We start from the raw sequence: 26,383 nt of genomic DNA, 5'->3' as shown, positions 1-26,383 counted from the left end.
GAATGGTCATAATAGCACTATTTCATAATGTGGAAACAACCCAAATGTCCATCAACAGATAAATGGATAAACAAAGGTATATACATACAATGGACTACTCTTCAGCCATAAAAAGGACTGAAGGACTGATACATGCTATAACACTGATGAACCTTGAAACATTATGCTAAATGAAAGAAGTCAAAAATGCCACCTATTATATGATTCTGTTCACATGAACGTCTAAAGTAGGGAAATCTACAGAGACAGAGAGTAGAACAGTGGTTGCTTAGGACTGGGTGAGATGGGGAGATGAGGGGAGGCGTGTGTAGGGGAGACAAAGTAGGAGCTGAGAAAGGAGCTGGAGAAATGAATTCTCAACAGAGCAAACAGTTGGAAAGTATAAAAGTACACGACATATTCGAGAAATACAGAGTAACCTAGATAGGGTACATGGGGAAGGAGATGGAGTATAGTAAAGAGGCTGGAAAGAAAGGCAAGAACCAACCATGACGGGCCATCCATTCTTCCAAGGTGTTCAGATTTAATCTCAAAGGGGAAACACTGGCAAATCAATAAGCATATAATATGATCAGAAATGTATATCCAAATAAGTCTGGTGGCACCATGGAAAAATAACAGAAGAAAGTCTAGGGGTAAAGATAGTAGAGAAATTACTAGAAAAGCCCAGCTGAGACTGGTCTGAGCTGTACAAGTGGCAAGAGGATGAGGAGTAAAACTGCATAGTGTTTAATCATTTCTATGTGAATTTTGAGGGAGAAGTGCTTAGATCCACCTTGGGTGAAAAGAAGGATGGTGGTACCATGATTCCAGAGAAGAAACGCAGGAGGATCAGGTCTAAGAAATGCTGAGTGTTAAGACGACGCAGGACTTCTAAGCAGAGATTCCAATGGACAGTTAAAAGTCAGGGAATGGAGGGGCGCCTGGGTGGCTCAGTCGTTAAGTATCTGCCTTCAGCTCAGGTCATGATCCCAGAATCCTGGGATCGAGCCCCGCATCAGGCTCCCTGCTCCACTGGAAGCCTGCTTCTCCCTCTCCCACTCCCCCTGCTTGTGTTCCCTCTCTTGCTGTGTCTCTCTGTCAAATAAATAAATAAAATCTTAAAAAAAAGAAAAGTCAGGGTATGGAAGGAGAAGAAAAGAGGATGAGCAGGGAGGTTCAGTTCTAAAAATCATGGCAGTAGAAAGACACTGCTGGGACTAGGTTCTCAGTTCAGCAGTTCTCGAACTTTGGTGTGCATTGGAATCACCTGTGAAAAACAGCATGCTGGGCCCCACCCCCAGAGGCTCTCGTTCAGTAGGTCTGGAGTGGGGTCCAAGAATCTGCATTTCTAACCATGTCCCAGGTGCCTCTCAAGCTTTAATAATCACTGGAGTAAAGAAAAAGAACAGAAGTCCCAGAACCATGAAGAACACTAAGGCCAAGAACAAAGTTTGAGTTGCCTAGCAACTTTCAAAATCAGAAATAGCCCCCAAATCCTACAAGCACAGTTGAGAGACAGGCTAAGTTCTAAATCACAGCCCAAATCATAGGAAAAGGAACGGCACTGTCCACAGCTGTACTTTCTTTTGCTGCCTATTGATGCAAATTTCTTAAAAGCAAGGTATCAAGAAAACATTTTATAGCAGAGAGTTAGAATTTAGAAATTAAGCATCGAAGCAGGTAACAAAATGCAAAAAAAAAAAAAGGCAGCTATGGCATCATGCATCTTCCCAAATGCTGTCATAAGATGCTTAAGAAGCCACTTAACAGGGCACCCAGGTGGCTCAGATGGTTGGGCATCTGCCTTCGGCTCAGGTCATGATCCCAGGGTCCTGGGATCAAGTCCCACGTCGAGCTCCCTGCTCCTTGGGGAGTCTGCTTCTCCCTCTGCCTCTGCCTCTCTCTCTCTGTGTCTCTCATGAATAAATAAATAAAATCTTTAAAAAAAAAAAAAAGAAAGCACTTAAAAGAAAAGGAGGAAGGATTCAGTCAGTTCTGAGCCTCAGATAGGGGCTTAGAAACTAAGGAAATATCTTTGCCTGAAACAGTGAGAACTGCCTTCTTCCAGAGAAATGTTACCATAGAATTTATACCATCATAAAAATAAGTGTTATGTGTATTTTACCATAATTTTAAAAAGTATGCCATCATATAATAGACACCTCAAAGGGCAGACAGTTGTGAAATCTGCAAACCCTTATGGAAACAGATGCTCATTTACCTCTTTGACTGAGAATTCCTTCAGGCCTAAATATTTCTGGAGTCTCAAAGGCAAAAATGCAGTCGCTTTCATGGACTGTTTCCAGGTCGTCAGTGTCACAAAAGGAACGATGGAACCCATCATAGTACATTTCCGTTAACACAATCTAAAAATGGGAAAAATGTAAACAGTTGGGTAACTGGAAAGCCAATAAGAATTGATCTCCCGATTCTACCATGAGCTTTTGCAGCCCGTCAGGGCTTGCGGGGATGTGAGAGGGCTCTGAAACATGTCACGGAGCCCACACTATCTGCCTTTAGTAAGCGAATTGTAGAAGCACGATATCCTCTGTAAATTTCAGAATGCTATGGCACTGAATCCAGAGTTCCTCTAAGTTTTCGTGAAGAAGAGCCCCCAGGAAATGACAAAGTATAAGCCCCTTGTCTCACAAGGGGAAGAAACTGAAGAGAGGTGGGAGACTTGCCAACAAGTATCTGACTATTCAGTCTCGCAGCAAGCAGAGTCCACATCTGATTCCAAGACTTTCTCCTACATCAGTAACTTTTCTTTGTTTCAGGTTAAAAAATGTCATACAACCACGGATTTTGTAATAGGAAAAAAAATGAAATCAACTCAAATGTCCAACAATAGGAACTAGTTAAATATATTATAGTCCTACTGTAATTACAAAGAATGAGCCAAATATATTTGCACCAACATGGAAAGATCTCCTAGTTAAATAAGATGTAACATAAAGAATAATGTGTTAATCGATTCCATTTTTATAAAATAACAAATGTAGTATATGCACAGGAAAAAATAGGAGTGAATATACAACACAGTATTAGAGTTAGTAACTCTTAGTTCTAAGATACTTAGGACAAGATACTTCCACTTTCTAAGTCCTGTTTCTGAAATGGCTGAGTATTTCACAATAAAACAAAACAAAACAAAACAAAAAAGATGGGGAAAAAAACAATGGAAACATTTAGATGCTCATTACATGCTCAGCAGCACTGTCTAGAGAAAAAGCACTGGATTGGGCATGAAGAGGTTCCAGTCTCAGCCTGCCACCAACCAGCCCTATGCTCTTGAACAAGTCACATGGTTTCTCTGGGCCTCCTTCAAATGAGGGGGTTGGAAGGGACCCCTAAAATCCCCTCTGCTAATGCAAACATACTATGAGTCTGTGAGGTGAAAGAGGCTGGTGGCACACTCCACAAATAGTCCAAGAAAAAAAATATCCCTAGCACATTTTTCTTCTGATGAGTTTAATAACCACATTGTTTTTCTGCAGGTGAACATGCAAGATAATTTATTTTCTCCAGCAAGCTAAGGTCAAAAACAAACTTGTAATTCTATCAGCCATTTAAACCACATGCAAAAAGAGCCCGAGAGCACTGGAAGCTTTAAACGTACAACCAGGGGGCGCCTGGGTGGCTCAGTCGTTAAGTGTCTGCCTTCGGCTCAGGTCATGATCCCAGGGTCCCGGGATTGAGCCCCACATCAGGCTCCCTGCTCTGCGGGAAGCCTGCTTCTCCCTCCCCCACTCCCCCTGCTTGTGTTCCTTCTCTCGCCGTGTCTCTCTCTGTCAAATAAATAAAATCTTTTAAAAAATAAAGATACAACCAGATCTGCCCTGCACACACAGCTCAGCCTGCCTCCCTCTTTCAGTCTTACCCCTCATCCTAAAGGGAAAAAAAGAATCAAAAAGCACTTGAGAGTAAGGAAGAATATGAACATTTTATCAACACACCAGTACTTGGCCTATGAAAATATGAGATATTCGCTATATTAAGGTAATACCACTGGTTGTATTTGTTCTACTGTGGTAACTTCCCAAAAGAAGCCACATGAGGCCAACGTACAAAACACCTTTATTAATCATGTGATTACATAGCAGCTTCCAGAAGCTACCTAGGGAAAAGTTATTCTACCACAGGATCATCTTTCTTAGTAAATCTAAAATAAGAAACATTTTTCTAAATAAAATCATAATAGTGAATTGAGTAAAAACTGTATGCAAAAATGTCAAGTAACAAATAGGCTAAAAGTATTTTGGGTCCATTTAAATATAACTACTTATCAAAAATTTACCCAAAAAAAGAAGGCAGAAGGGGCACAACATTCCTTGTGAAGGGGCACTTCATCTAAATGAAGTGAGTCTCTGACCCAGCTTTAAGCAGGAAGCCAACCATATTGAGCATCTGTATGTACTGTACCAGCAAGAAGATATCCATTCTTATCACCACAATGGAAAGGGGTTTTCAAGAGCCACTAGTGGAGTTTTCTAAGCCTCTGTGACCTTCAAATACCACAGGGATGCTCTTCCTATTGCCCACATAAGCATCCATAAGGCTAGTTTAAGAGAGGCTGAGTAATTATACTTTATAAACAAAGCTAAAAGAAGGTCTTGGTGTCAAGTCACAGCTTTGCTTTTAAAAATATATGTACAATTAAATGAAGCATGAAAAGTTTTGATGTACATTTTCCCTCTTTGGGTCTTGATTTTTCTTTCCTCAATACAGACACAACTGGTTTTACATTTCTATCTAACCATACTTGGCAGAGGACTGTTAGAAAATTCCAGGAAAACAGAAAGCAACACTTTTATGGCTCATATGTAATTGGCCTGAGCAGGCTTATTACCTGATCAGTGGGGATCTTTGTTTCCATAGACACTGCTTCCCGAAGCCTGGCGACAGTCCCAGACAGAGGCACGGCCACACCAATCCTCATGCAGTGAGAACATTTCCCCTGATACACTACGGTAACATAGAGAGGCCTGTGCAGATCAAAGTCAGATCTTCTCATTAGGCACTTACTTCAACTAAAATACAGAGGCAAAACAAACCTGATCTGAAATTAACACAAAACTGAAGCTAACCCACACCTTTATTTGGAAGCCAAAGGGGAAAAAAAAAATCTCATCTGGACCTAAGTGGAACCAGAAAACAATAATCAAGACATCTCTGGAAAAGGCAGTCAAACAAAATATAACATATCAACACTTGATTCTGTGGTTTGAATGTTCTTTACAACAGCATTAACTCTCAAAAATTTTGAAAAACAGTTCAAATAAAGCAACTAATTAAAAGTGCAACATAAAGTCTCTAGAAAATCTAGAAGGCACTCAACAACCCTCCCCCTGCCCCATACTATCAGTGGATGAGCAACTGAACGGACGACAACCACAGGGACTGTAAAAAGACGCTTACCCCATGTGCCTGCTCACCCTGCACATTCAGACCAGGATTTATAGACTTCTGTAAGGTTTTTACAATGCCTGTATTCAAGTTATCACTAATCCCATTACTTGTCTCAGTAAGTAAGGAGCCCTAACAGGAGCCTACAGAGGAAAGGAATACACAGGAATGTACAGTCTTAATTTTATTACATCTGTTCTTACCTTGTGTGGGGTAGAGGAATTGGCAAAGAAATGCAGAGGAAAGGGTCAAAAGTGTTGCTCTGCTTCTGACAGTGAGGACATGTCAAAGAAGATCTTCAGAAACAAAAACGAAAGACACGCACAGTAAGATCATCTAGAGCTATATCAAGCAGACCACGTAAGAGACAATTTGATATGCTCATACCTGTACTGGGCTTGAAAAAGTTCTTGTACAAAAGTGCTACAGACAGGAAAAGATGGTCCCTCGGGCATCATATCAGTCTCTGACGGTGGCTAAAAAAAGGGAAAGTACAATTTCACACGTTAGAAGTACCAGTTCTTGATGGAAGATGAACCTGAAACAGTCACAAATGTCCTTGACTTCCTCTACAAGCGGTACATCAGGTCTGGATGTTCCCGTGAAAAGGATGTGCTCCAGGCATCGGAACGCAGCGGCCAGGACGGGGTCACGAGGACGCACGTCACAGGCTCTCCCACAGACCGTGCCTGTGCTGGTCTCTCCACCCCGCCAGGCAGTCCGGCAGTCCTTCCACAGGGTGCTCCCATCTCCCTCCAGCTCCGAAGGTCTCCCTCTGGCCTCTTCCAGGAAATAACCCTAGCCACGGTGCCCACCTGCGCAAGCCCCTACCCGCTGCACTGCTCGCTGGGATGCCCAGCCACTCGACGGCATACTGAATTGGCCTTTTCATGTCCACCCACCCAATAATCAGTCACTGAGCACCTGCAGAGAGCCCCGCAAAGGGCATTAAGACACAAAGATAAATAAGACATAGTGCCTGACCTTAAGTACATCTCAATCTGGTGGGAGAGCCAGCCACAAGCACATGGTCCTAGGACAGTACAGAGTGTCCGGGCACAGAAGGACCTTGAATCAGAATTACTTAACACCTTACAAAACCACAGACTGAAATTTCGAGATACAGTGCAGAATTAACAAAAACTTTAAAAGTGGCAAGAGAATAACAACTCTTTGGTCTTAATTATTTCCATTATATAAATCATTTTACCAATCATATTAAGGTTGCATGCATAAAAATTGAGGATGAATCACCGTTTCTTGGTAGAATATTCTAGGGGTTCAGTTCCTATACTCAAATCCAATTGTAACAGCAAAGACCTCCATTCATTTCCTTTTTGAGTGTGTATTCATTTCAGTGAGCTACAAGGCTACATGTCTCACTGCAAAAGAAACCAATTTCTGCTTTAAAAACAGCTTAGTGAACTGGAATCACCTGACTGTAGTCTAAAGCTAGTCATACATGCAAATATGTCCCCTCTCACTAGACTCTAAGTTCCTTAGACACAGCAACTCTCTTATGCTGCCAGCAAGCAGTAAACACGGGAAAACTCCTCTAAGTATCCCTGAATTTTATACTCACCCAGAGCTTAGTTGATTTCACTGTATTAACTAAATGCAAACTGCAACAACTCCTCAGTGGAGGTTTGAGAAAAGAATCTACACTCACTCCATTCACTAAACCACCACGGAGCTCCCTGCTCATGGCTCCTTGGCTGCCCCAGCAGGGTGCACACCCTCACCTTCAGAGGAGGCTGGCCGCTCTGCTTCACAGCATGATTGAGGTCTTCATGAACTCGGTCCAGAAGCCACAGCAGAAACTCCTGGGCGTCATGCTGGGAATTTCCCCGATATTGCAGTGCGTTCTTTGACACAATACTCTACACAGGTAAATAAATCAAAGCGCCTAGTTGAGTTCCTGGCTTTAAAGATGAACTATTTATAATCCCAAAGAGGGATGCAAAATCTCAAGGGTGTTAGAGTAACTTCCTAGAAAGACAGCAATATAAAAACAGATGCTTATGTGAAAACCCCACCTCAGAAACGTGTACAGAAGACTTCAATGCACCTACCCAACAATCCTACTTTGAGGAATATATCTAAAGAAACCATCAAACAGCATGTCAAGACTTCTAAGAAAATATTCATTCATCAGGCTTTAATAATAGCAAAAAGGTGGTAATAACTTGAACATCTTAAAAATGAGAACTGGTTAAATAAGTAACATAGTATTGAATTATAAACCCCAGTATGAAATAAACACATCTATAAAACATAAATGATTGAGTAAATAAATAAGAAATAAGTCTTCCTTATAGAATTCCAAATAATCAATGTCAATAGTTTCCTCTCAGGAGATGGACCTTAACCTTCTACCTTGAATAGTGACTTGCTTCCAAAGACTAGAATATGGAAAGAGCGGTGGCCAATGAAAGGTTCTCAGTGAAATGGTTAAGTTCATGGCTCTGGAGCATAAGGCCTGGGTTCAAATTGCTCTCCCACCACTTGTATTTGTGAGACCGGGGCTTACTCTCTTCCAAAGTAAAAGGGAGAATGGTAATTTAATGTGGTGGTTAAGTAAGATGCATGCACAACATTTCACATGTAAGTAAGATATAATAAGCACTCAAATTTCAGCTGAATATGGGATTTGGAAGTAGGGAGGAAGAAGGGGACACAACTGCACAAAGGGAGGGCAGTGAAGAGACAAAGGCACTGATGAGGCAAGAAAATAATGAGGATCCAAGCTAAGGCAGTGAGGACAGAAACATGAAGGCAGACCTGAGAGATTTAGGAATTTAGGCAGTAGACTCAGTAGGATTTGTGACCTAATGAATGGGGACAGTGAGAAAGGAGGCATTAATGTCCCCAAGGTGTCCTATCTAGATGATGAGCAACTGATGGTACCCCTCATCAAGACAAAATGAAAAAGAAGTCTGGGGAAGATGATAATGAGTCCCCTTTCAAATCCACTGCATTTAAAGTTCTGTGGAACCTCCAAGTGGAAGTACCTGGTAAATAAATGAAGAATACAGATCTGGGGCTCAGTGGAAGAGTGCACCCTAATGACAAAGATTTGCGAGTCAACAGATGGGTGGTAGTTGAAATCATGAGTATAGCTGAGATTGCCCAGACATGGTCATGAGAGATCAAGTCAGAGAACAAATATATTTGGGGGCCCTCAAAGGAGACCAAGAAAAGGCCACCAAAGACATGGCAAGAAAAGCAGGAGAACAGAGTCTCAAGAGTCAAGAGAAGAGGGTTATGAAGGAGAGAGTGATGAATGGTGTTAAGAATGATAAAATAGGACAAAGAACTAAAAACTGTCCACTGCATTTTCCAATTAAGATGATTATAGGGGAGCGCCTAGCTGGCTCAGTCAGTGGAGTGTGTAACTCTTGAGCTCGGGGTTGTGGGTCTGAGTCTCACGTTAGGTATAGAGATCACTAAATAAAATATTAAGGGGTGCCTGGGTGGCTCAGTTGGTTAAGTTCCAACTCTTGGTTTTGGCTCAGGCCATGATCTCATGGGTAGTGGGATCGAGCCCCGCATCAGACTCCACGCCCAGTGGGGAGTCTGCTTGAAGATTCTCTCCCTCTGCCCCTCCCCCCACTCACTCCCTCACTCTAAAATAAATAAATAAATCTTTAAAAAAATATTTAAAAAAAAGAAGGGACAGATTTATGACTTGATTATGAAGAACCACCATAACCTGATGATCAGTTAAATGTGAATGATAACAAAAAGATGATTTATGAAGATTCAAATTCAAGAGGAAAAAAATCAAAGGGACATAAATGAGAGAGAAGACTGAAGTGTCAACTGGCAAAATTTATTATTGGATAAAGTGAGCAAAGGAGAAGAAGGACCCTGATAACAAAGTTTCAGTGACTAGAAGGATACTACTTGAATGCTATCTCAGACAAAGGTACACAAAAGGAGAAATGGGTGTGGGGAGTCTTCACTATACTACAAAACTTCCCCCAGGGTCAGACACCACCTCAATCATCAAATCCAGTATTTTCTTTCTTGGGCTTTACCTTCCTCAATCCCCTGTAGCATTTTATACCTGACACCTTACTTCATCTTGAAATAGTTCGGCTTGTGGCCTTATGCACTCATTTAGGAGAATCAAAGCCAGAGCCATTTGGTGTGGACAGTGGGAAAATGTGAGCTACAGAAGAAAGAGAAGATTTCCCAGTAAAGGGGCGCCTGGGTGGTTCAGTCGTTAAGCATCTGCCTTCGGCGCAGGTCATGATCTCAGGGTCCTGGGATCGAGCCCCGCATCAGGCTCCCTGCTCTGCGGGAAGCCTGCTTCTCCCTCTCCCACTCCCCCTGCTTGTGTTCCCTCTCTCACTGTCTTTCTCTGTCAAGTAAATAAATAAAATCTTTAAAAAGGAAAAAAAAGAGAGAGAAGATTTCCCAGTAAAGAAAAAAAAAAGACCAATAAAAGCCATCAGCACTAGCAGCATCCCTGATGGTGTGGCCGACTCAGGATGGAAAAGAAACAAGTGACTGGTAATACCATACTAAGGGATACAAAGAAGAAATGAGGGAGAGGGGCGCCTGCGTGGCTCAGTCGTTAGGCATCTGCCTTCGGCTCAGGTCATGATCCCAGGGTCCTGGGATCGAGCCCCGCATCGGGCTCCCTGCTCCGCGGGAAGCCTGCTTCTCCCTCCCCCACTCCCCCTGCTTGTGTTCCCTCTCTCGCTGTGTCTCTCTCTGTCAAATAAATAAATAAAAACAAAACAAAACAAAAGCTCTTTAAAAAAAAAAAAGAAATGAGGGATGACACCAAGGTTTTTAGTATCTGATTTAGATGGATAATGAAATCAGGAACAGAGGAAGAGACTGAGGGACAGTAGAGCTTTGAACACGCTGAATCTGAGGTACCTACAGGATCCCCAGTGAGGTGAAATCTGGTGCTCAGGAAAGAAATCTGAGCTGGAAAGTTAAATCAGAGCAGCACTCTCTTACCGTATGAACACAGAGGAAAAAACCCAGGGAACACTAATGAGAAAAGGAGGCAGCCAGGGGCGCCTGGGTGGCTCAGTTGGTTAAAGAGACTGCCTTCGGCTTGGGTCATGATCCTGGAGTCCCGGGATCGAGTCCCACATCGGGTTCCCTGCTCAGCGGGGAGTCTGTTTCTCCCTCTCCCGCTCCCCCCTCTTGTGCTCTCTCTCTAATAAATAAATAAAATCTTAAAAAAAAAAGAAAAGAAAAGGAGGCAGCCAGATTCTTTAGGAAGGATGGCACAGAAAGGACAAGTCACAATAAGGAAGCCAAAGAAGGTAAGAGCAGCCAGAAGAGCCAGAGAGAAGGAAGCAGCAATGTAAACGACTACAGAAAAGTCAAGTAAGATGGGCATGGAGACGGTCCTTTGGAACAGCAAGTTAAGAAGCTGAAAGTGCAGTTTCAGTGAAGTAGAATATTGACCAGAGAGGGTGAGAGAGAAGAAAAGGTAAGGAAACTGACTGACTGCAAGACAACCACCCTTCATATGCAAGAGACTCTGTTATAGAAGGAAGGAAGAAGGAAAGATGCTCTGCCTAGTGGGGGACTTACAGGGAAAAGGGACTTGCATACTGAGGGGAAAGAGATTACGGAAGGGAGACACCTGCAGAAAGAGCATTCTTCAGTGAGGGGCAAAGGGGGAGGGGGGTTCAGAAAAGAGGTAAGAAGTGCCTTAAACAGGAGGTGGGAGAGACAGAAGAGAAGGAGGTAAAGATAGTTACGGATTCAGAAGTTATAGACAGGAAGGCAGGGAACCTTTGTTTTTGTTAGTTGTTTTGGGTTGCTCCTTTTGGGGAAGAAGCACAGGACAGCTGCCAAGAGGAAGTCTCAGGTGTGGTAAGGCTAATGACAAATCTCACGGCATATGGCTGGGGCACACAAACTGCCTGAAGCATGGCAAGTGTGTGGTGTAGGAACCCTCTCTCATATTTACTCCCAGTGGGGGTGGGGGAGTTCTCCGAATACACATGTTCCTAAGAAACAAGTAAGCCGAAATCAAGTTCTTCATTATGTGTCACGGCAGACAGTTCATGCACAGTATCCGTCAAATGTCAGAGTGGAGACAATACACAATTCTTTATCAGGACTGCATTAAATCTGATTTATGATTCCTGCCACTATCGCTTCAACTCATCTAAGCACTTATCCCCCAATCACTGTGTACAAAGTGCTGTGCAGAGGCTGCTCGACAAGATTTTTGTTGGGCACGACTCAACAGGCAACAGGACTTCACAACCTCTGTAACTAGGGCAAAAACTGCTCTAGGTCAACCCCACCCTAAATCACTACATCACAAACTAAGCACATTTTACAGGAAACCTCCCTGAACACACACAAACACAAAGGCTCCTTTTTCTGCCCCTTTTTCCTCCTTCACGATGGTGACTTTTTCCCCACTGCAGAGACCCAAGGGACTATTTATTTTACTTCTTACCAAGACAAAACAAAACAGAGAATAATAACCATCCTTAAGTACATGTTACAGAAGAAAGAAAAATAGTGGGAGTCAAGAAGGAAAAAATAGTGGGAATTAGGAAACCTGGGCCCAATCTCTGGCTCTGCCACAAACCACTGGTTATCTTAGGGGACTCATGGAACCTGTGATTTCTGGTTTATAAAGCAAAGCAGTTGAGTTGGCCATCGATGACACTCCTAGCATCCCAAATCTTCCCCCAAGCTCTTCCCTTAGAGTCCCAACAAGTGATTTGATTTTTGCTTTGGGCCTCATCTGACATTGCTTTGGTTTGCCTTTTATAATTTTTTGCAAAATTAAACCTTAGTTTATTTTTATTTATGTCCTAAAATCAATCTTTCTGTATTTTTGCAGGTTTAAAAAAAAGGTAATTATCACTGGAGTATGTCATCTATAAATAGCATTGCTACAATCTGAGAAATTAAATTATTTAAATTTGTCACTTCTATGAAAAATAGAATATGAGCCTTCTTAAAATAAACCTTTATTTTATAGAACTTTATAGAATGTGGGTGTGGTGTTTAGAAAAAGATTAACTAACCTATTGGTTTAAATCCTATACATCCTACTATAAATATAAATTTGACCATCGTTCCAATTTTCCCTTCAGTTAGGATGATCCTTAATATCCAGTTACTAAATAAAGTAAGAGTCAAACAAATCTGTAAAGCTTCAAATTTCATAAAACTTCTCTTTACCCTTCAAATAAAATCTTAAGGCCTAGATCTACAGAGAACTTTTTTCCCCTTATAAAGAAAAGAGAAAAAAGAAAAGAAAAGGGGGGGGGGGGAAGAGGAGTTGGAAGCATGGCCCTGAAAAGAAGAAGAATGAAGTCTATCCAACTGGCATGGCAATATTAGACATGAGGTTCTTTCTTTCCATAGCACCGTAGTACAGAAGCAGCAGAACCCTGGGCTCCAGGGAAAAGACAGAAACTGGTTCAAGACATGCTTTACCCAATCCCAGGACGAAGACAACAAAGCAACAGCTATTGATGATCTCCTCCTATGGGGAATGGACATGGCAGTATTGACTTGATCAGGAGCTGGCTTACTCTTTCGGGGAAAAGGTAGCTTGCCAAAACTCACCAAACCAAATTATCACCCACTTTCCTTGATTCTATGCCAGAAGAAACGTAGAATTTATTTCCAGTGATTCTGGGTAAGAAGCAGAACTTGGGAGGACTACAGTGCTGAAATTTTAAGAGAAAGATGAAATGTGAACAGCTGAGTTCATAGATGGCATCTAAAAGTGAAATTTGGTTTCTGGACTGTATTGGAAAGAACAGAATAATAACACTCGTCTTGAGAAAAGTTTCATCTTTTGAATCTGACTTTATGGACAACTACTAAGTTGATGAAGAATACTTAACTAAAACATAAGGGATGAAATTGGTACAAATGGATGAATACTGTAAAAACAGGTAAGACCCATGAAAAACGGTGATAGAGAAAGAGTCCATTCAACAGTGTTCCATACCAGGGTACAGAATGCAGCCATGCTCAAACAGGGTTCTGAGTCCTTCATCCATTCTTTCCTCCTCACCTTCACCTCTGGTGGGGAAGTCTTCACATAACACAAGTTAGGCTGAGAGGCCCTTGATATTAGCCAGCTGTGGCAACAACGGGCCCTTGAAAGAAACTGTAAGGCCTCCAGACTTTCACACATCCTTGCCCTATGACTGGAATGCCCTCCATTCCCATCCTTCAAATGCACTCCCTCACTCTCCTTCCTTGGTAGGATGGAGCTGGGAGCTGGGTGGGAAAGGAGAGAGAAAAGAAAGGAGACAAGAGGAAAGGAGCTTCCATCCAAGATGGAAAGACAACTCAATGAGAATAGTAAGAGAGTGCCACACAGAGCCTGTTCATGTGTTCGATTTGGCCACAGGGGAAAGGGAGTTACTACAGAAGGACCTAACATGAGTAACTTAAGTATAGGTGTCACTTGTATCCAAGTTCTCATGATCCAAGCTCAGGAACTAAACAGATTTGGATAGCAAGGGATATCTGCACTGTTAAAAGAGTAGATCTGGGGCGCCTGGGTGGCTCAGTTGGTTAAGTGACTGCCTTCGGCTCAGGTCATGATCCTGGAGTCCCAGGATCGGGTCCCGCATCGGGCTCCCTGCTTGGCAGGGAGTCTGCTTCTCCCTCCTCCCTCTCATGCTCTCTGTCTCTCATTCTCTCTCTCTCAAATAAATAAATAAAATCTTTAAAAAAAAAAAAAAGAGTAGATCTGGATATTAAACAAACTTGCATATACTACAAAGACTTGGTGGCAGGGACTCATTGCTGAAATAGAGACTAGGAAAGGGTATATATCTTATCTAAAAGAGAAAGTTTTAATAAGCGTGTTGACAAATAGTTATTGCATTTCAAAAAATTACAACTAAGGTGGAAGTAGGGTCAAGGGCATTAGAGCCAGGATGAAAGGGAGAAATACAAAAAGGAATATACCCCAAGTGGTTCAGCCAGATGAACAATGAGCAAAGATTTCACAACAGATCATAGAGCTATATAGGTAGAAAATACAGCAGCAAGAGAAGATCCCCATGTACGTAAACAGTGGTTGGAAGTTTCCACTAGAAATGCAATAGAAACAGAAAGACTGGATGCTGAATACCTGGATTCAAATCCTCTTTCCACCACCTTTCACTTCATGTGTTTTCTCTGAGCATCGGCTATGTTTTGTGCAAAATGGGGATGAGAATAGTTTTCCAAAAGAATTGCTGTGAAGCTTTAATGAGATTTATTTTACAAACTCTATAAAAGCATTTTCATTAAAAAATGTTTTTATAAAAGCATTTTATAAACTCTAAAACTCTACAGAGTTTCTATTATTTAAGTTTCAAAAGTCAAGAAAAAAAGAATTATCCTATATAAACCTGGAAAATGTCACAGAGAAAGAAAAGAAAATTTCTAAAGCATTGGCTCTTAACTCTTGGCTGCACATTAGAATCATCTAGGGAAATTAAAAAAGCAAAAACAAAAACCACGAAGTGGGAGCAGCCCAGAGATGCTGATTTAATTATCTACAGTGGGACCTGACCATTGTTAACCTTTTTCAAGTGTGATTAAAAAAAAAAAAAAATTCTATTTCTAGGTGAAGCCAAGACAGAAAGAACATGGCCACACTGGAAAAGCTCTGAAGTTTTACTTCCAAAAGCACTAAAACTCATGGGTGGCTCTTTTGTCATAATTGTATTATATCATTTATTACACTGTATTTTATTCATATCACCAGAACACAAAACCTCATATCTGCCTCCACCATTACACAGTGATCTGGAATGTCTTATTCAATATTATTTACCCCAACACCTAGCAAATACAATACTTGAAACAAAACAGTAACAATAATGACAGCTAATAATTGAGTGCTTATAACGTATCAGGCATTATACTAATTGTTTATAAGTGTTATTTCCTATAAAATTAACCCCCAGAAGTTCCCTATGTTGTTAAGTATTATCATCATTATTTTCAGACAAAAAAACTTGGGCTCAGTAAAGTGAAATAACTTGCCCAAAGTTACCACTATTCTTCAACCTCCTCTGATTAAAACAGCCTTCAAACATTTTTGTCCAAAATCCTTCAATAAATGATTTTTTTTTTCCGTAATTACATGACTCGGGTTCATACAGGGCTTGATCATTCGGAAATGTCATTTCTCAATGTGGACATAAAACATGTGTTGGAGACTGAACTATAGCTGTACCAAGCCTGAGGCTTCTAGGAGCTTATTTGCTTTTAAATAAATCCTTGTTAATGTGTTTGTTTTGTTGTAATTTGCACTTTTTCCTATGACTGAAATACAGCCCAGAAACAAAAAAAATGGAGTTTATCTAATTGAGATGTTATTATTTGAGGAGTAAGGAGGAATTTGGACTATGTCAGAAGATCAAGTTGCAGTATGTGAAGGAGAACTATGTCCCGCCTGAGTGTCCCAGGATGCTAGAGAAAGCAAACAAGACAGAGACAACAATCTGATTCTGGAGAACTACATCTGTCTCTCATCAGCAAATGTAAAGGGGGGATGCTCTTCACCTTACAATGCTCAAGCTGCTCTGCTGGTGGCGCTGAATTCCGATCCCGTCCATCCTTCCGAGCACACCCTATGTGGCCAAGTCTCGCTGACTCCAAGGTTAAAGTCAGCTCAGGTCACCAAAATGTGTTTACATATCTAATCAAGTAACTTAAGTAACTCAAGAGTATCTTCTTTTCGGTCTCTTTGTCATTATCCAACACAGTCTAAGATTCTTCCCAACTATAATAAAATAAGCTTTTTAAAAGCTTTTTTTTTTTTTAAAGGAGGAAAATTTGACTAACAACACAGTCAAAAAAGCAAACGTCCAGTCCTGATTTAGCTAAAAGGCCTCTTCAACAGTTAAAAGTTAAAAAAGAGGGCGCCTGGGTGGCTCAGATTGTTAAACATCTGCCTTCAGCTCAGGTCATGATCCCAGGGTCATGGGATCGAGTCCCGCATCAGGCTCTCCCTGTTCCTTGGGGAGCCTGCTTCTCCCTCTGCCTCTGCCTCTCTCTCTCTATCATGAATAAATAAATAAATAAAATCTTTAAAAAAAAAAAAGTCAAAACAGACATCTTGGAGGCACCCCCCCCACTTGCTAAATGGGATGCTGCTTCATTCATAAATTATTTATTTAATAAAGATCTTTAGATTTTTTTTTTGGTAAAGATTTTATTTATTTTTGACAGAGAGAGCACAAGCAGGGGGAACAGCCGAGAGAGAGGGAGAAGCAGACTCCCTGCTGAGCAGGGAGCCCGATGCGGGACTCGATCCCAGGACCCTGAGATCATGACCCGAGCCGAAGGCAGATGCTTAACCGTCTGAGCCACCCAGGCGCCCCCTAGATTTTTTTTTAAAGTCAAAACAGAAAAACTAGAAAAGCCATCTAAATATCTATGAAATTATTATATACTCCTACCATGGAACAAATATTTAAGTTTTAGAAAACATGGAGAAATTAATACACAATACAATTAAGCAGAAAGAAGATGCAAAACTACATATGAACATAATTTCAAACTTTTAAAATACATCTTTAAAGACCTTTTTGTCTTTTATCCTTCTAAATATACACTGAAACATTAACAGTCATTGCCTCAGAGTGGCAAGTTTTAGATGAGTTATCCCTTTCTTCTTTATATGTTTCTGTATTTCCCACGTTTTCTAAAATGAATTTGTAACAATGACCATGTGGGGATCTTATGAGAACACACCCTAGTATACTGGCCAGGGAACCCAAATTTTCTGCACAGAAGATGGGGCTGGCAAAACAAAGAAACGTACCTTATTTTGGGCCCCAAATTCTAGTGAGTCGGACTGCACGATGCTGAGAATTTCTTTTTCCTCTGCTACACAGACCTAAGGAGCTCAAACCAAAGTTTTCTGCCTATAGTAATGCTACACCCAAAACTATACCAATCTTTGAATCTCATCACTGGTGGAAAAAAGGGACTGCAGCTAGCATCAAAGAAAAATGGGGGAAAGAGACAGAGAAAAAAAAAAGAGTTTATGTCTACAGACACCCACCAGGGGCCTTTTTAAGCCACTCTGTCTTGCCAAGTAGGAGGTAAAAGCTTAGCCCTGGGAAGAGAAAAAAACCCAGGATCAGCTTCCTGATCAAGTGGACAGAAGCACAGGAGGAACATGGGCTTGGCTTATAAACTCAGCACGTGGCATTACTCACTGGCACAGAGGCCAAAGTTCTTGGTTGAGTGGTACTGCTCTTTGGGATGGAAGTGAAGTGACCTATACACCCTTGGAGGTGGAATACAGTGAGAAAGACAAGCAGTGGGGGATGCATAAGGTCAAGCCTTGAACTACCCCAAAGCCAAACATGCATATATTTCTTCTATAATCGTGTGTATGTGTGTGTGTGTGTGATTATACACAAAGAGACAAAGTATGCATCCTCTTGATTCTGAATATAGTGATATTTGACCATAAACAGATCTAAAATGTTTTTGACCAAACAGCCAATTTTATAAAGGGATCCAAAATATTCTGGAAATAATTTTGCTTCGAAGCATTATTGTTATTGCATTTTGATAACTGAAACATCAACTAGCAGTAACCAAGAGGTATCATTCATAAGTAGATCCAGCAAGTTTCATTACAAATGATGTGTTCATATTGCCAAAAACCTGGAGTGCCATAAACCCAATAAATCTTAGCTGGCTGAAGATGCTTTCAAGTCATGGGCCTGCCATATCGCTTCTTCACACCCAACACTGTGTGCCTGACAGTCAAGCCAGGCTGACTCCTGAGCTGCACACAGGTACAGTCTCCAAATCAATCCTGGCCTCTGCCAGTTCTTTCAACCCTCACCATGAAAATCAGATCGCATAAAAACCAGCACAAGGTGCTCGTTCTGGCTCCAGGCTTTTCCTAGCAAACTACAATTTAGAACCTGCCCAGCCTCCGCCTGGTACGGCCTGGCCAATTCTAGTTGGTTCAGGCCTTGGTCATCTCCCTGTAGAAGGTGAAGATTAAATGGAAGAGTGTGTGAATACATAGATAACAAAGGGAAGTCTGTGAAATCAAAACAGGGTAATTCCCTAAGTTATCAAAATGTTACTATCATATGGGTATACTTCCACTCTAAAGGACAGACAAAGCTGTCCTACCTCACTAGTTATTAAAGACATGCAAATTAAAACAGTAAAATGCTACTTCTCACTTATGGACACAAAGATTTCTATTTTGTAACAGTGGGACTTAAAGACATTCTTACACACGGCTAATGGCACAATCCTGTAAAATAAGGTTATCAGGGGCGCCTGGGTGGCTCAGTTGGTTAAGCGACTGCCTTCGGCTCAGGTCATGATCCTGGAGTCCCGGGATCGAGTCCCGCATCGGGCTCCTTGCTCAGTGAGGAGTCTGCTTCTCCCTCGGACCCTCCCCACCATGCTCTCTCATTCTCTCTCTCTCAAATAAATAAATAAAATCTTAAAAAAAAAAAAATAAAATAAAATAAGGTTATCAGGGTGACTTAAGGATCTTCAAAACAGAGAGCCACTGAACCAGGAATTTCACTTCTCTATATCCTAAAGAAAAATCAAAAGTAACTGTAGCTTTCTTACAGATTTTAATAATTCATATATGTAATGAATAATAACCATTTTCTGCTCCTAAAAAAAAAGTGAAAGATATATGTAAAAAATCTTCATCACAACCAGAAACCATCCCTGAATAGGTCATCATATACCTTCACTCAATGATCTGAAGAGTTTTTGTCCCAAAAATTATCATAATACGGGGCACCTGGGTGGCTCAGTCATTAAGCGTCTGCCTTCGGCTCAGGTCATGATCCCAGGGTCCTGGGATCGAGCCCCACATCGGGCTCCCTGCTCCGCAGGAAGCCTGCTTCTCTCTCTCTCCCTCTCCCACTCCCCCTGCTTGTGTTCCCTCTCTCGCTGCCTCTCTCTGTCAAAAAAATAAAATCTTTAAAAAAAATAAAAATAAATAAATTATAATACAATATGAAATGAAAATCACGTAATGCAAAACTGTACATGCAGTTTGATGCCAATTATGTTAAAACACACAGAGAAGGGAGAAAAAGCAAGAAAATAATATGCCAAACAACATCCATACATTTTCAATTTTCCTCTTTCAATTTTTACATATTTTCTAAGTTTTCCACAATAACTTAGATAATATTCTTATCAAAATAGATTTTATCTCATAATGAACTTCAGCAAAAGAATCCAGACACAAAAGAATATATACTTAATGCAAATCAAAACCACAATGAGGGGCGCCTGGTTGGCTCAGTCAGTGGCGCATAAGACTCAATCTCAGGGGTTGTGATTTCAAGCCCCACATCAGGGGTAGCATTTACTTAAAAGAAAAGATGCCACTTAAAAAAAAAAAAAAAACCCACAATGAGATACCACTTCACACCCACTAGGATGGCTTCAATAAAAGACACACAATAACAAGTGCTGACAAGAATGTACAGAAACTGGAACTTTCATGCATTGCTGATGGGAATATAAAATGGTGCAGCTACTGTGCAAAACAGTTGGGCAATTGCTCAAAAAGTTAGACATGGAGTCACAATATGACCCAGCAATTTCACTCCTAGGCATATACCCAAAAAAATGAACACATATGCCCACACAAAAATGTGTGCATGAATGTTCAGAGCAGCATTATTCGTAACAGCCAAAAAGTAGAAACAACCCAAATATTCATTAATGGGTGAATGGATAAACAAAACATGGTATATTCATGTAATGGAGTATTTTTCAACCATAAAAGGGAATGAAGTATAATGATGAACCTTGAAAATACATGCTAAGTGAAAGAAGCCAGATGCAAAAAACCACATGTTGCAGGATTCCATTTATACGAAAGGCAAATCTATAGATACAGAAAGTAGATTAGTAGACACCCAGGGCTGGGAGGCTGGGGGGAAATGAGGAGTGACTGCAATTAGGAATGGGGTTTCTTTGGGGGGATAATAAAAATGTTCTAAAACTGATTGTGGTTATGGTTGCACAATTCTGTGAATACACTAAAAACCATTGAATTGTACACTTTAAATGGGTGAATTATATGATATGTAAGTTATATCTCAATAAAGCTGGTGTGTTTTTTTTTTTAATTTTAAGTAGGCTCCACGCCCAATATGGGGCTCGAACTCATGATGCTGAGATCAAGATTTACATGCTCTACTGACTGAGCCAGGCAGGCGCCCCAATAAGGTGTTTTTAAAAAGAATATATACTTTATTATTTCACTCACAATAAAACTCATGAACAGGCAAAGCCTGTTAGAGGTGTTAGAGGTCAAGAGAATGGTTCCCTTGGGGAGGAGGGAGAAGGTGGAACTTGGGAAAGGGCCATCGAAGGAGCTTCTGGAGTGCTGGTGATGTTCCACCTCTTGATCTAGTTGATACATTATCACTTTAGGATAATTCACCAAGCTGTACACTAACAATGTATGCATTTTTCTGTATGTATGCCGAACTTCATTAAAAAGTTAAAAAAAATTAGGGGGGCTGGGTAGCTCAGTCAGTCCTCGCTCAGCAGGGAGTCTGCTTGTCTCTCCACCCCCACTCATTCTCTCTCTCTCTCAATTTTATAAAAGATTTTATTTATTTGAGAGAGAGAGAGAGCATGAGCAGGGGGTAGAGGCACAGAGTGAGAAGCAGAATCTCTGCTAAGCAGGGAGCCTGCTGCAGGGCTTGATCCCAGGACCCTGGGATCCATGACCTGAGCCAAAGGCAGATACTTAAACAACTGAGCCACCCAGGCACCCCATAAATAAAGTCTTTTTTGAAAAAGTTTAAAAAGTTAGTTGACTTCAAAAAGGAAAAACACTAAAGTTTCCTAATTTAGCCAGACTCTCAAGCCCTAACTCAGTTTATTTAGTCTTATTTGGAGCTGACTGTATTTATCTGGTTGCTTAACTAGAAGCAAATTAAAAACTGCAAAAGACAGGAATGAGGAAGCAGGAGGTAACAGGCTCCTAGGATAAAGCAAAACTGAATAAAGCAAGAGAAAACTAAGGAAGGACCATGAAGAAAGATGGTAGGAAGCAAGAGAGAGTATTACAAAAAAAGCAGAGATAAGAATTCAAACAATACAGCAATATAGCACCAATCGTTATATCCCATAGGACTTATAATCCCAGTAGCCCCAAAGAAACCTCCATACCACAGAAGAACATAATAGATGATGCTCATAAGAGTCTAAAAATCACCAAGGACAGAGTGAAATATATCCAGGATTTTCTCCTAGGAAAGTAAGCGTGTAAATACTCTATCAGGTCAACAATCAAATAATAAAGTTAAAAATTTAAAGACCTGATATTCGAACAAATAATTATCTAGGAAATAACTTATATAAAAGACTTATTCCCCCCAAAGGCCAGATGAATGGGTTAATGTGTTATTCAAAAAGATCATAAAATGACAACACAAGGGCACAGAATATATCATCCTGAAAAGTACCCTCCAGGGGACAGATGCCTCAGTTGAGACATCTAGCTCTGTAACACTGGAGATTTAAATATTACCCCTTCAAAAATAGTCTACAATTCAAAGGGTCAAAACCTAGAGCACACATGCATCAAAGGTGAGCTCCAAAACAATTAGAGTTGCAAGGCCAAACCCAGAGAAAATTTTGAGGCAGAACACATTTCTCTTCAGCACTTGACTACAGTGGCCTTTTGTAGGATTCTCCATATCTTCTTCCTACCAAGGTCCCTTTCCTATGTCCCAGGCTTGCTCTTACAGGCTGGGCTGGTGGATGTGTGAGATGGCTGGTTGGTTTTTCCTGCTAAAATGTTCCCATCACTAAAGGAACCAATGGTTGTCAAACACTGTGATCTGTGAAGCTGGTCTCATATGGCAATGAAAAAGGAAAATAAAGAAACTGAGGCTCAGTGACCAGCTCACTAAATTCAAAACCCATGGGTTCTGATTTTCAAAAGGGAAGGAGCAGACCTGCACCCCCGACTGTCCTCACCCTACTCCTGGCACAATCCTCTGATGCTGACAGCCTGAAGCTTGAGACAGAATCTGGTATCACCAGGAAGTAGGTGTGGGCAGTTACACCAACCTACTCAGCTGCCTGGCATCACAACAGAGCCTCAAAGGGTAGCGACCAACAGGTCTCCAACGGAACCAACCCTTCCTCCTGCGGGATAGATGATAACAAGCTACCAGTGCTCCTCTCTCTCACCCACCTGCAGGGAAATGAGGCGACTCTCCTCTTTCCTTCCTTCCTGTCACTATTAAAATCCTGATATCATTAACTAGTAGCTATTTCCCATGAGCTACTGCTTTTAAAGGGAGTTTGTCTTTTCTTTAGCATTTCTAGCTTATTCTAACTCTCATGGCATAAAGGCTCTAAAATGAGGGAGATTTACCAAGTTGTCACTATACTATTAAAAAGGGATTCTTACTTTACGGGAAGATTACAGAATGTTCCAAGTTAATGTATCTTTAAAATTACCAGGAGCACCTCTAGTCAGGAAAAGTTCTAGTATTCTTCTCCATCTATAGAGAGCTCTGGATCTCAAATAAAAGGTTGAATCTCCTTCCTTACAATTTAAATACAAGCCTTTCTCTGCCTCCCTCATTGCTCAAAGTAAAGCAGATACAGAAGTTAAGTCCCTGCCCATTCATTCACTCATAAACATGCATACAAAGGACAGGACCAGTTATGGGAAATTTAGAGATTCACTGAATTAAAAGTATGTAGAAATGCCTCACAGAAATAATAATTTACGTATCTACTTTACAATGTTATAAGAAATAATAAAATAATCCACTGTGAAGGGCATGTGGTAAGCACTCATATGTCAGCTGTAGGAAAAAGATGGAGAAAATTCTGTACAATGTGCTACCATTTATCTAAATAAGAGAAAATATGAATACACACACAATACATACACATATACACACACACAGAGCAAAACTACTTTGCTTATATTAAAACAATGAAAGAATAAATCATAAAATTTAGGGAGAAAGAGAATAGGGTGTCAGGATCAAAGACAAACTAGACTTATTTGAATAGATTTTATATTGTACATTTGACTTTGGGCCACGTATTTTATTTTTTACGTAATTATGCAACAAAATTAAATTTTAAAAAGCAATCACTCAAAATCAAAAGCAAAAAGAAATGAATGAATTTAACTAAGCATCCAGCTGGTGACAAAGTCATACTAAGAACTATTCCAAATGACTTTAAAACACAGTAATTTGACTCTACAGGCTTAGTAGGCCATGTCCTACTGGCAAAAAAAAAAAAAAGAAAAGAAATCTTAAATATTTTTCAAATACTTGTCTGTTGGTGGTAATATCGGGATCATTATCCTGAAACTTATAAGTGCATTTTGGGATAATGCAAATGAGAATTTACACCGGTGCTGGGAACAGGGTTTTCAGCATAGTTCGAGAAAGGAGAAATAGATGCAAGATCAATGAGTTAAATAAAAACCCCGAAATCCTGAGTGGGAATTATCAATATGAATTCATGATTTATTATTTCTTTAAAAGAAGTTACATACTTCCTAGCTCTGTCTACTTAGAAGACACAGACATCACGTGCACCCCTAGTGCCCAGACTGTGACCTCTTAGTGCCATTTGCCAGTAAAAGGCAACCAGGGCTCCTTAAAGAAATGACTGATCCCAGATCCCGGCAGGAAACATGCAAGATGAGCCTAGAATATCTTCCCAGGATTCTGGTGTGACATCACAGACTACTTATGTCAAAAGGACTTAGGAGCCAACTTCTCCTACTGGCCAAAAATGGCACAATTTGAGCATCAGTAAGGTTAATTATTGTAACTGAAACACACTGGATACACACTTAAATCCATGAGTTCATATGGTTACAACAAAAACTCACCAGCCATATTTGGAAATTAAGAAATTATTTTGAGGGGTGCCTGGGTGGCTCAGTCCGTTAAGCGTCTGCCTTCGCCTCAGGTCATGATCCCAGTGTCCTGGGATCAAGCCCTGCATCAGGCTCCCTGCTAAGCAGGAAGCCTGCTTCTCCCTCTCCCACTCCCCCCTGCTTGTGTGCACTCGCTCTCTCTCCCCCGCCCCCGTCAAATAAATAAATAAAATCCTAAAAAAAATTATTCTGAAAACCAAAAATAAAGGGGAAAGAAAACCTCAAGCATTTATGTTGCCTTTCTTCTCCAAATTTACTTTGGGGTAACCAAATAATTGATAAGGGCAGGAGTCTCTACAGAAATGTTCTAATAAGAATGTTAAAGTTAGGGGAACCTGAGTGGCTCAGTCGTTAAGGGTCTGCCTTCAGCTCAGGTCATGATCCCAGGGTTCTGGGATCGAGCCCCACGTCAGGCTCTCTGCTCAGCGGGAAGCCTGCTTCTCCCTCTCCCACACCCCCCGTTTGTGTTCCCTCTCTTGCTGTCTCCTTCTGTCAAAATAAATAAATAAAATCTTAAAAAAAAAAAGAATGTTAAAGTTATAACATCACCATTTTCGAGCCTCAATGAACTAATGGATCAAGGAATAATCATCAATGTCTATTAACATAGTAAGACACACAACCAGACATTATAGGCTTCCTGATGAAAGTTTACAAGACTACCAAAAAAAGAAAGGGGAAATTTAAAAAAACCCACCTCAACCCTGAATCTCATTAAGCCTCTAAATCTATCATGTTACATGAAATACGGGAACAGAACATTTTAACTGAAACTACAGGAATACAACAGGCAAAATCAGACTCTGGGAAGCACTACAGCAGTGCTCTTCAAAATGTGATCCCCAGACAGGTGCCCGTCTGTGAACTTTTTGTCACCAGTCCATGACCAGGTAAGTACAGAAATTGAGAGCAGACATTTAGAAACATTTAGAGCAAATTAACAGTTTTATGTCTACTGAGTCTAAATTTTAACAGGGCTGGTTTTATGTATGCTTTTTACTTCATTTTTCTGGGAAAGCTTAAATGCCAAGCTAGAAATTTACACTGTACGTTGTATATAAAAGAAAAAGTAAAAGCAATTTTTAAGAACAGAAATAATGTAATCACGGGTGAACTTTAAGATTAATCTGGCAGCAATAAAAACTGTCCATTGGAAGAGACAGAGTTTAGAAATGGGGAAGTGTACCTGGGGGCCACAGACTTAGAATGACTGCCTTCATTTTCACCACCTGCTATTTATTGAATAGTTACTGTTTCTATACTAAACCTTTATTTATATCTTCTTATTTAATCCTCATAAAAAACCATGTAAGGCTCTGCTACTTACTAGCACTGAACTCAATATCCTAATATCAAAAATGGAATAATAATGCCTCTTTCAGAGGGCTGTAGTGAAAATTTAATGAAAAAATTTTTATGAATGTACAGTTGATCCTTGACCAATGTGGAAGTTAGAGGCACTGACCTCCACGAAGCCGAAAATCTGTGTGTAACTTTGGACTCCCCAAAAACTTAACTACTAATAATGACAACCACAAGTGATCACTTTTTATTGCAATATACAACTTACTGGACAGACTAACTGCTCACAGAGAGATGATCAGCGTCACTCGGCATTATAAGTGGATGCTCACAACAGTCAAACTCACTGCAAGAGCAACAGGAGGTGGCCACGAAAATCCCACAGTAGTATAGCATGTACCACAGTGAATTTTATGCAGTTATGATTTAATACTGCATCCCTAAACTTTTTACATTTGACTGTAAATTGTGCCATGTAGAGTCTGCGTGTGCTTAAGTTTTGATAAATTTTATCTATATATATTTTATGCACTCATAACATACCTAACTTCCACTTAATTTTTTTGATATTTCTAGGCTACGCAGTTCATTCGCAAGTTTCTTTTAATTGCCAAAAATCTCCAGAAAAGTTTCATATATATATGTGTATATATATATTTTTTAATTTCGCATATAGGTGGACCCACACAGTTCAAACCAGTGTTGTTCAAGAATCAAATGGACTTTGTAAATGATCTGACTCCACACAAATAAATGGTATTTTCT

The 26,383-nt window shown here is 40.5% G+C and overlaps 1 protein-coding gene across 6 annotated transcripts in view; it reads right to left on the bottom strand.

Moving 5' to 3' along the window:
• USP31 (ubiquitin specific peptidase 31) overlaps positions 1 to 26,383 on the bottom strand; it is a 197,020-nt gene that overhangs the window by 160,490 nt on the left and 10,147 nt on the right. For 5 of the 6 annotated variants that reach the window (XM_081819862.1, XM_081819857.1, XM_081819858.1 and 2 more), the window contains exons 2-6: positions 7,131 to 7,268; positions 5,776 to 5,864; positions 5,592 to 5,684; positions 4,832 to 4,967; positions 2,204 to 2,348 (exon numbers count right to left, since the gene is read on the bottom strand). In XM_081819862.1, coding sequence (XP_081675988.1) covers positions 2,204 to 2,348; positions 4,832 to 4,967; positions 5,592 to 5,684; positions 5,776 to 5,864; positions 7,131 to 7,268 — 601 coding nt within the window. Of the gene's footprint in view, positions 1 to 2,203; positions 2,349 to 4,831; positions 4,968 to 5,591; positions 5,685 to 5,775; positions 5,865 to 6,642; positions 7,056 to 7,130; positions 7,269 to 26,383 lie in introns of those variants that run through there. The other variant, XM_081819861.1, reaches the window with a different exon arrangement.

Source organism: Leptonychotes weddellii, chromosome 5, assembly GCF_054177405.1.
Source record: "Leptonychotes weddellii isolate Sample4059 chromosome 5, ASM5417740v2, whole genome shotgun sequence".
Lineage (NCBI taxonomy): Eukaryota > Metazoa > Chordata > Mammalia > Carnivora > Phocidae > Leptonychotes > Leptonychotes weddellii.
The sequence above is the reverse complement of the archived record's forward strand: the minus strand, read 5'-3'. Positions and strand labels throughout refer to the sequence as shown.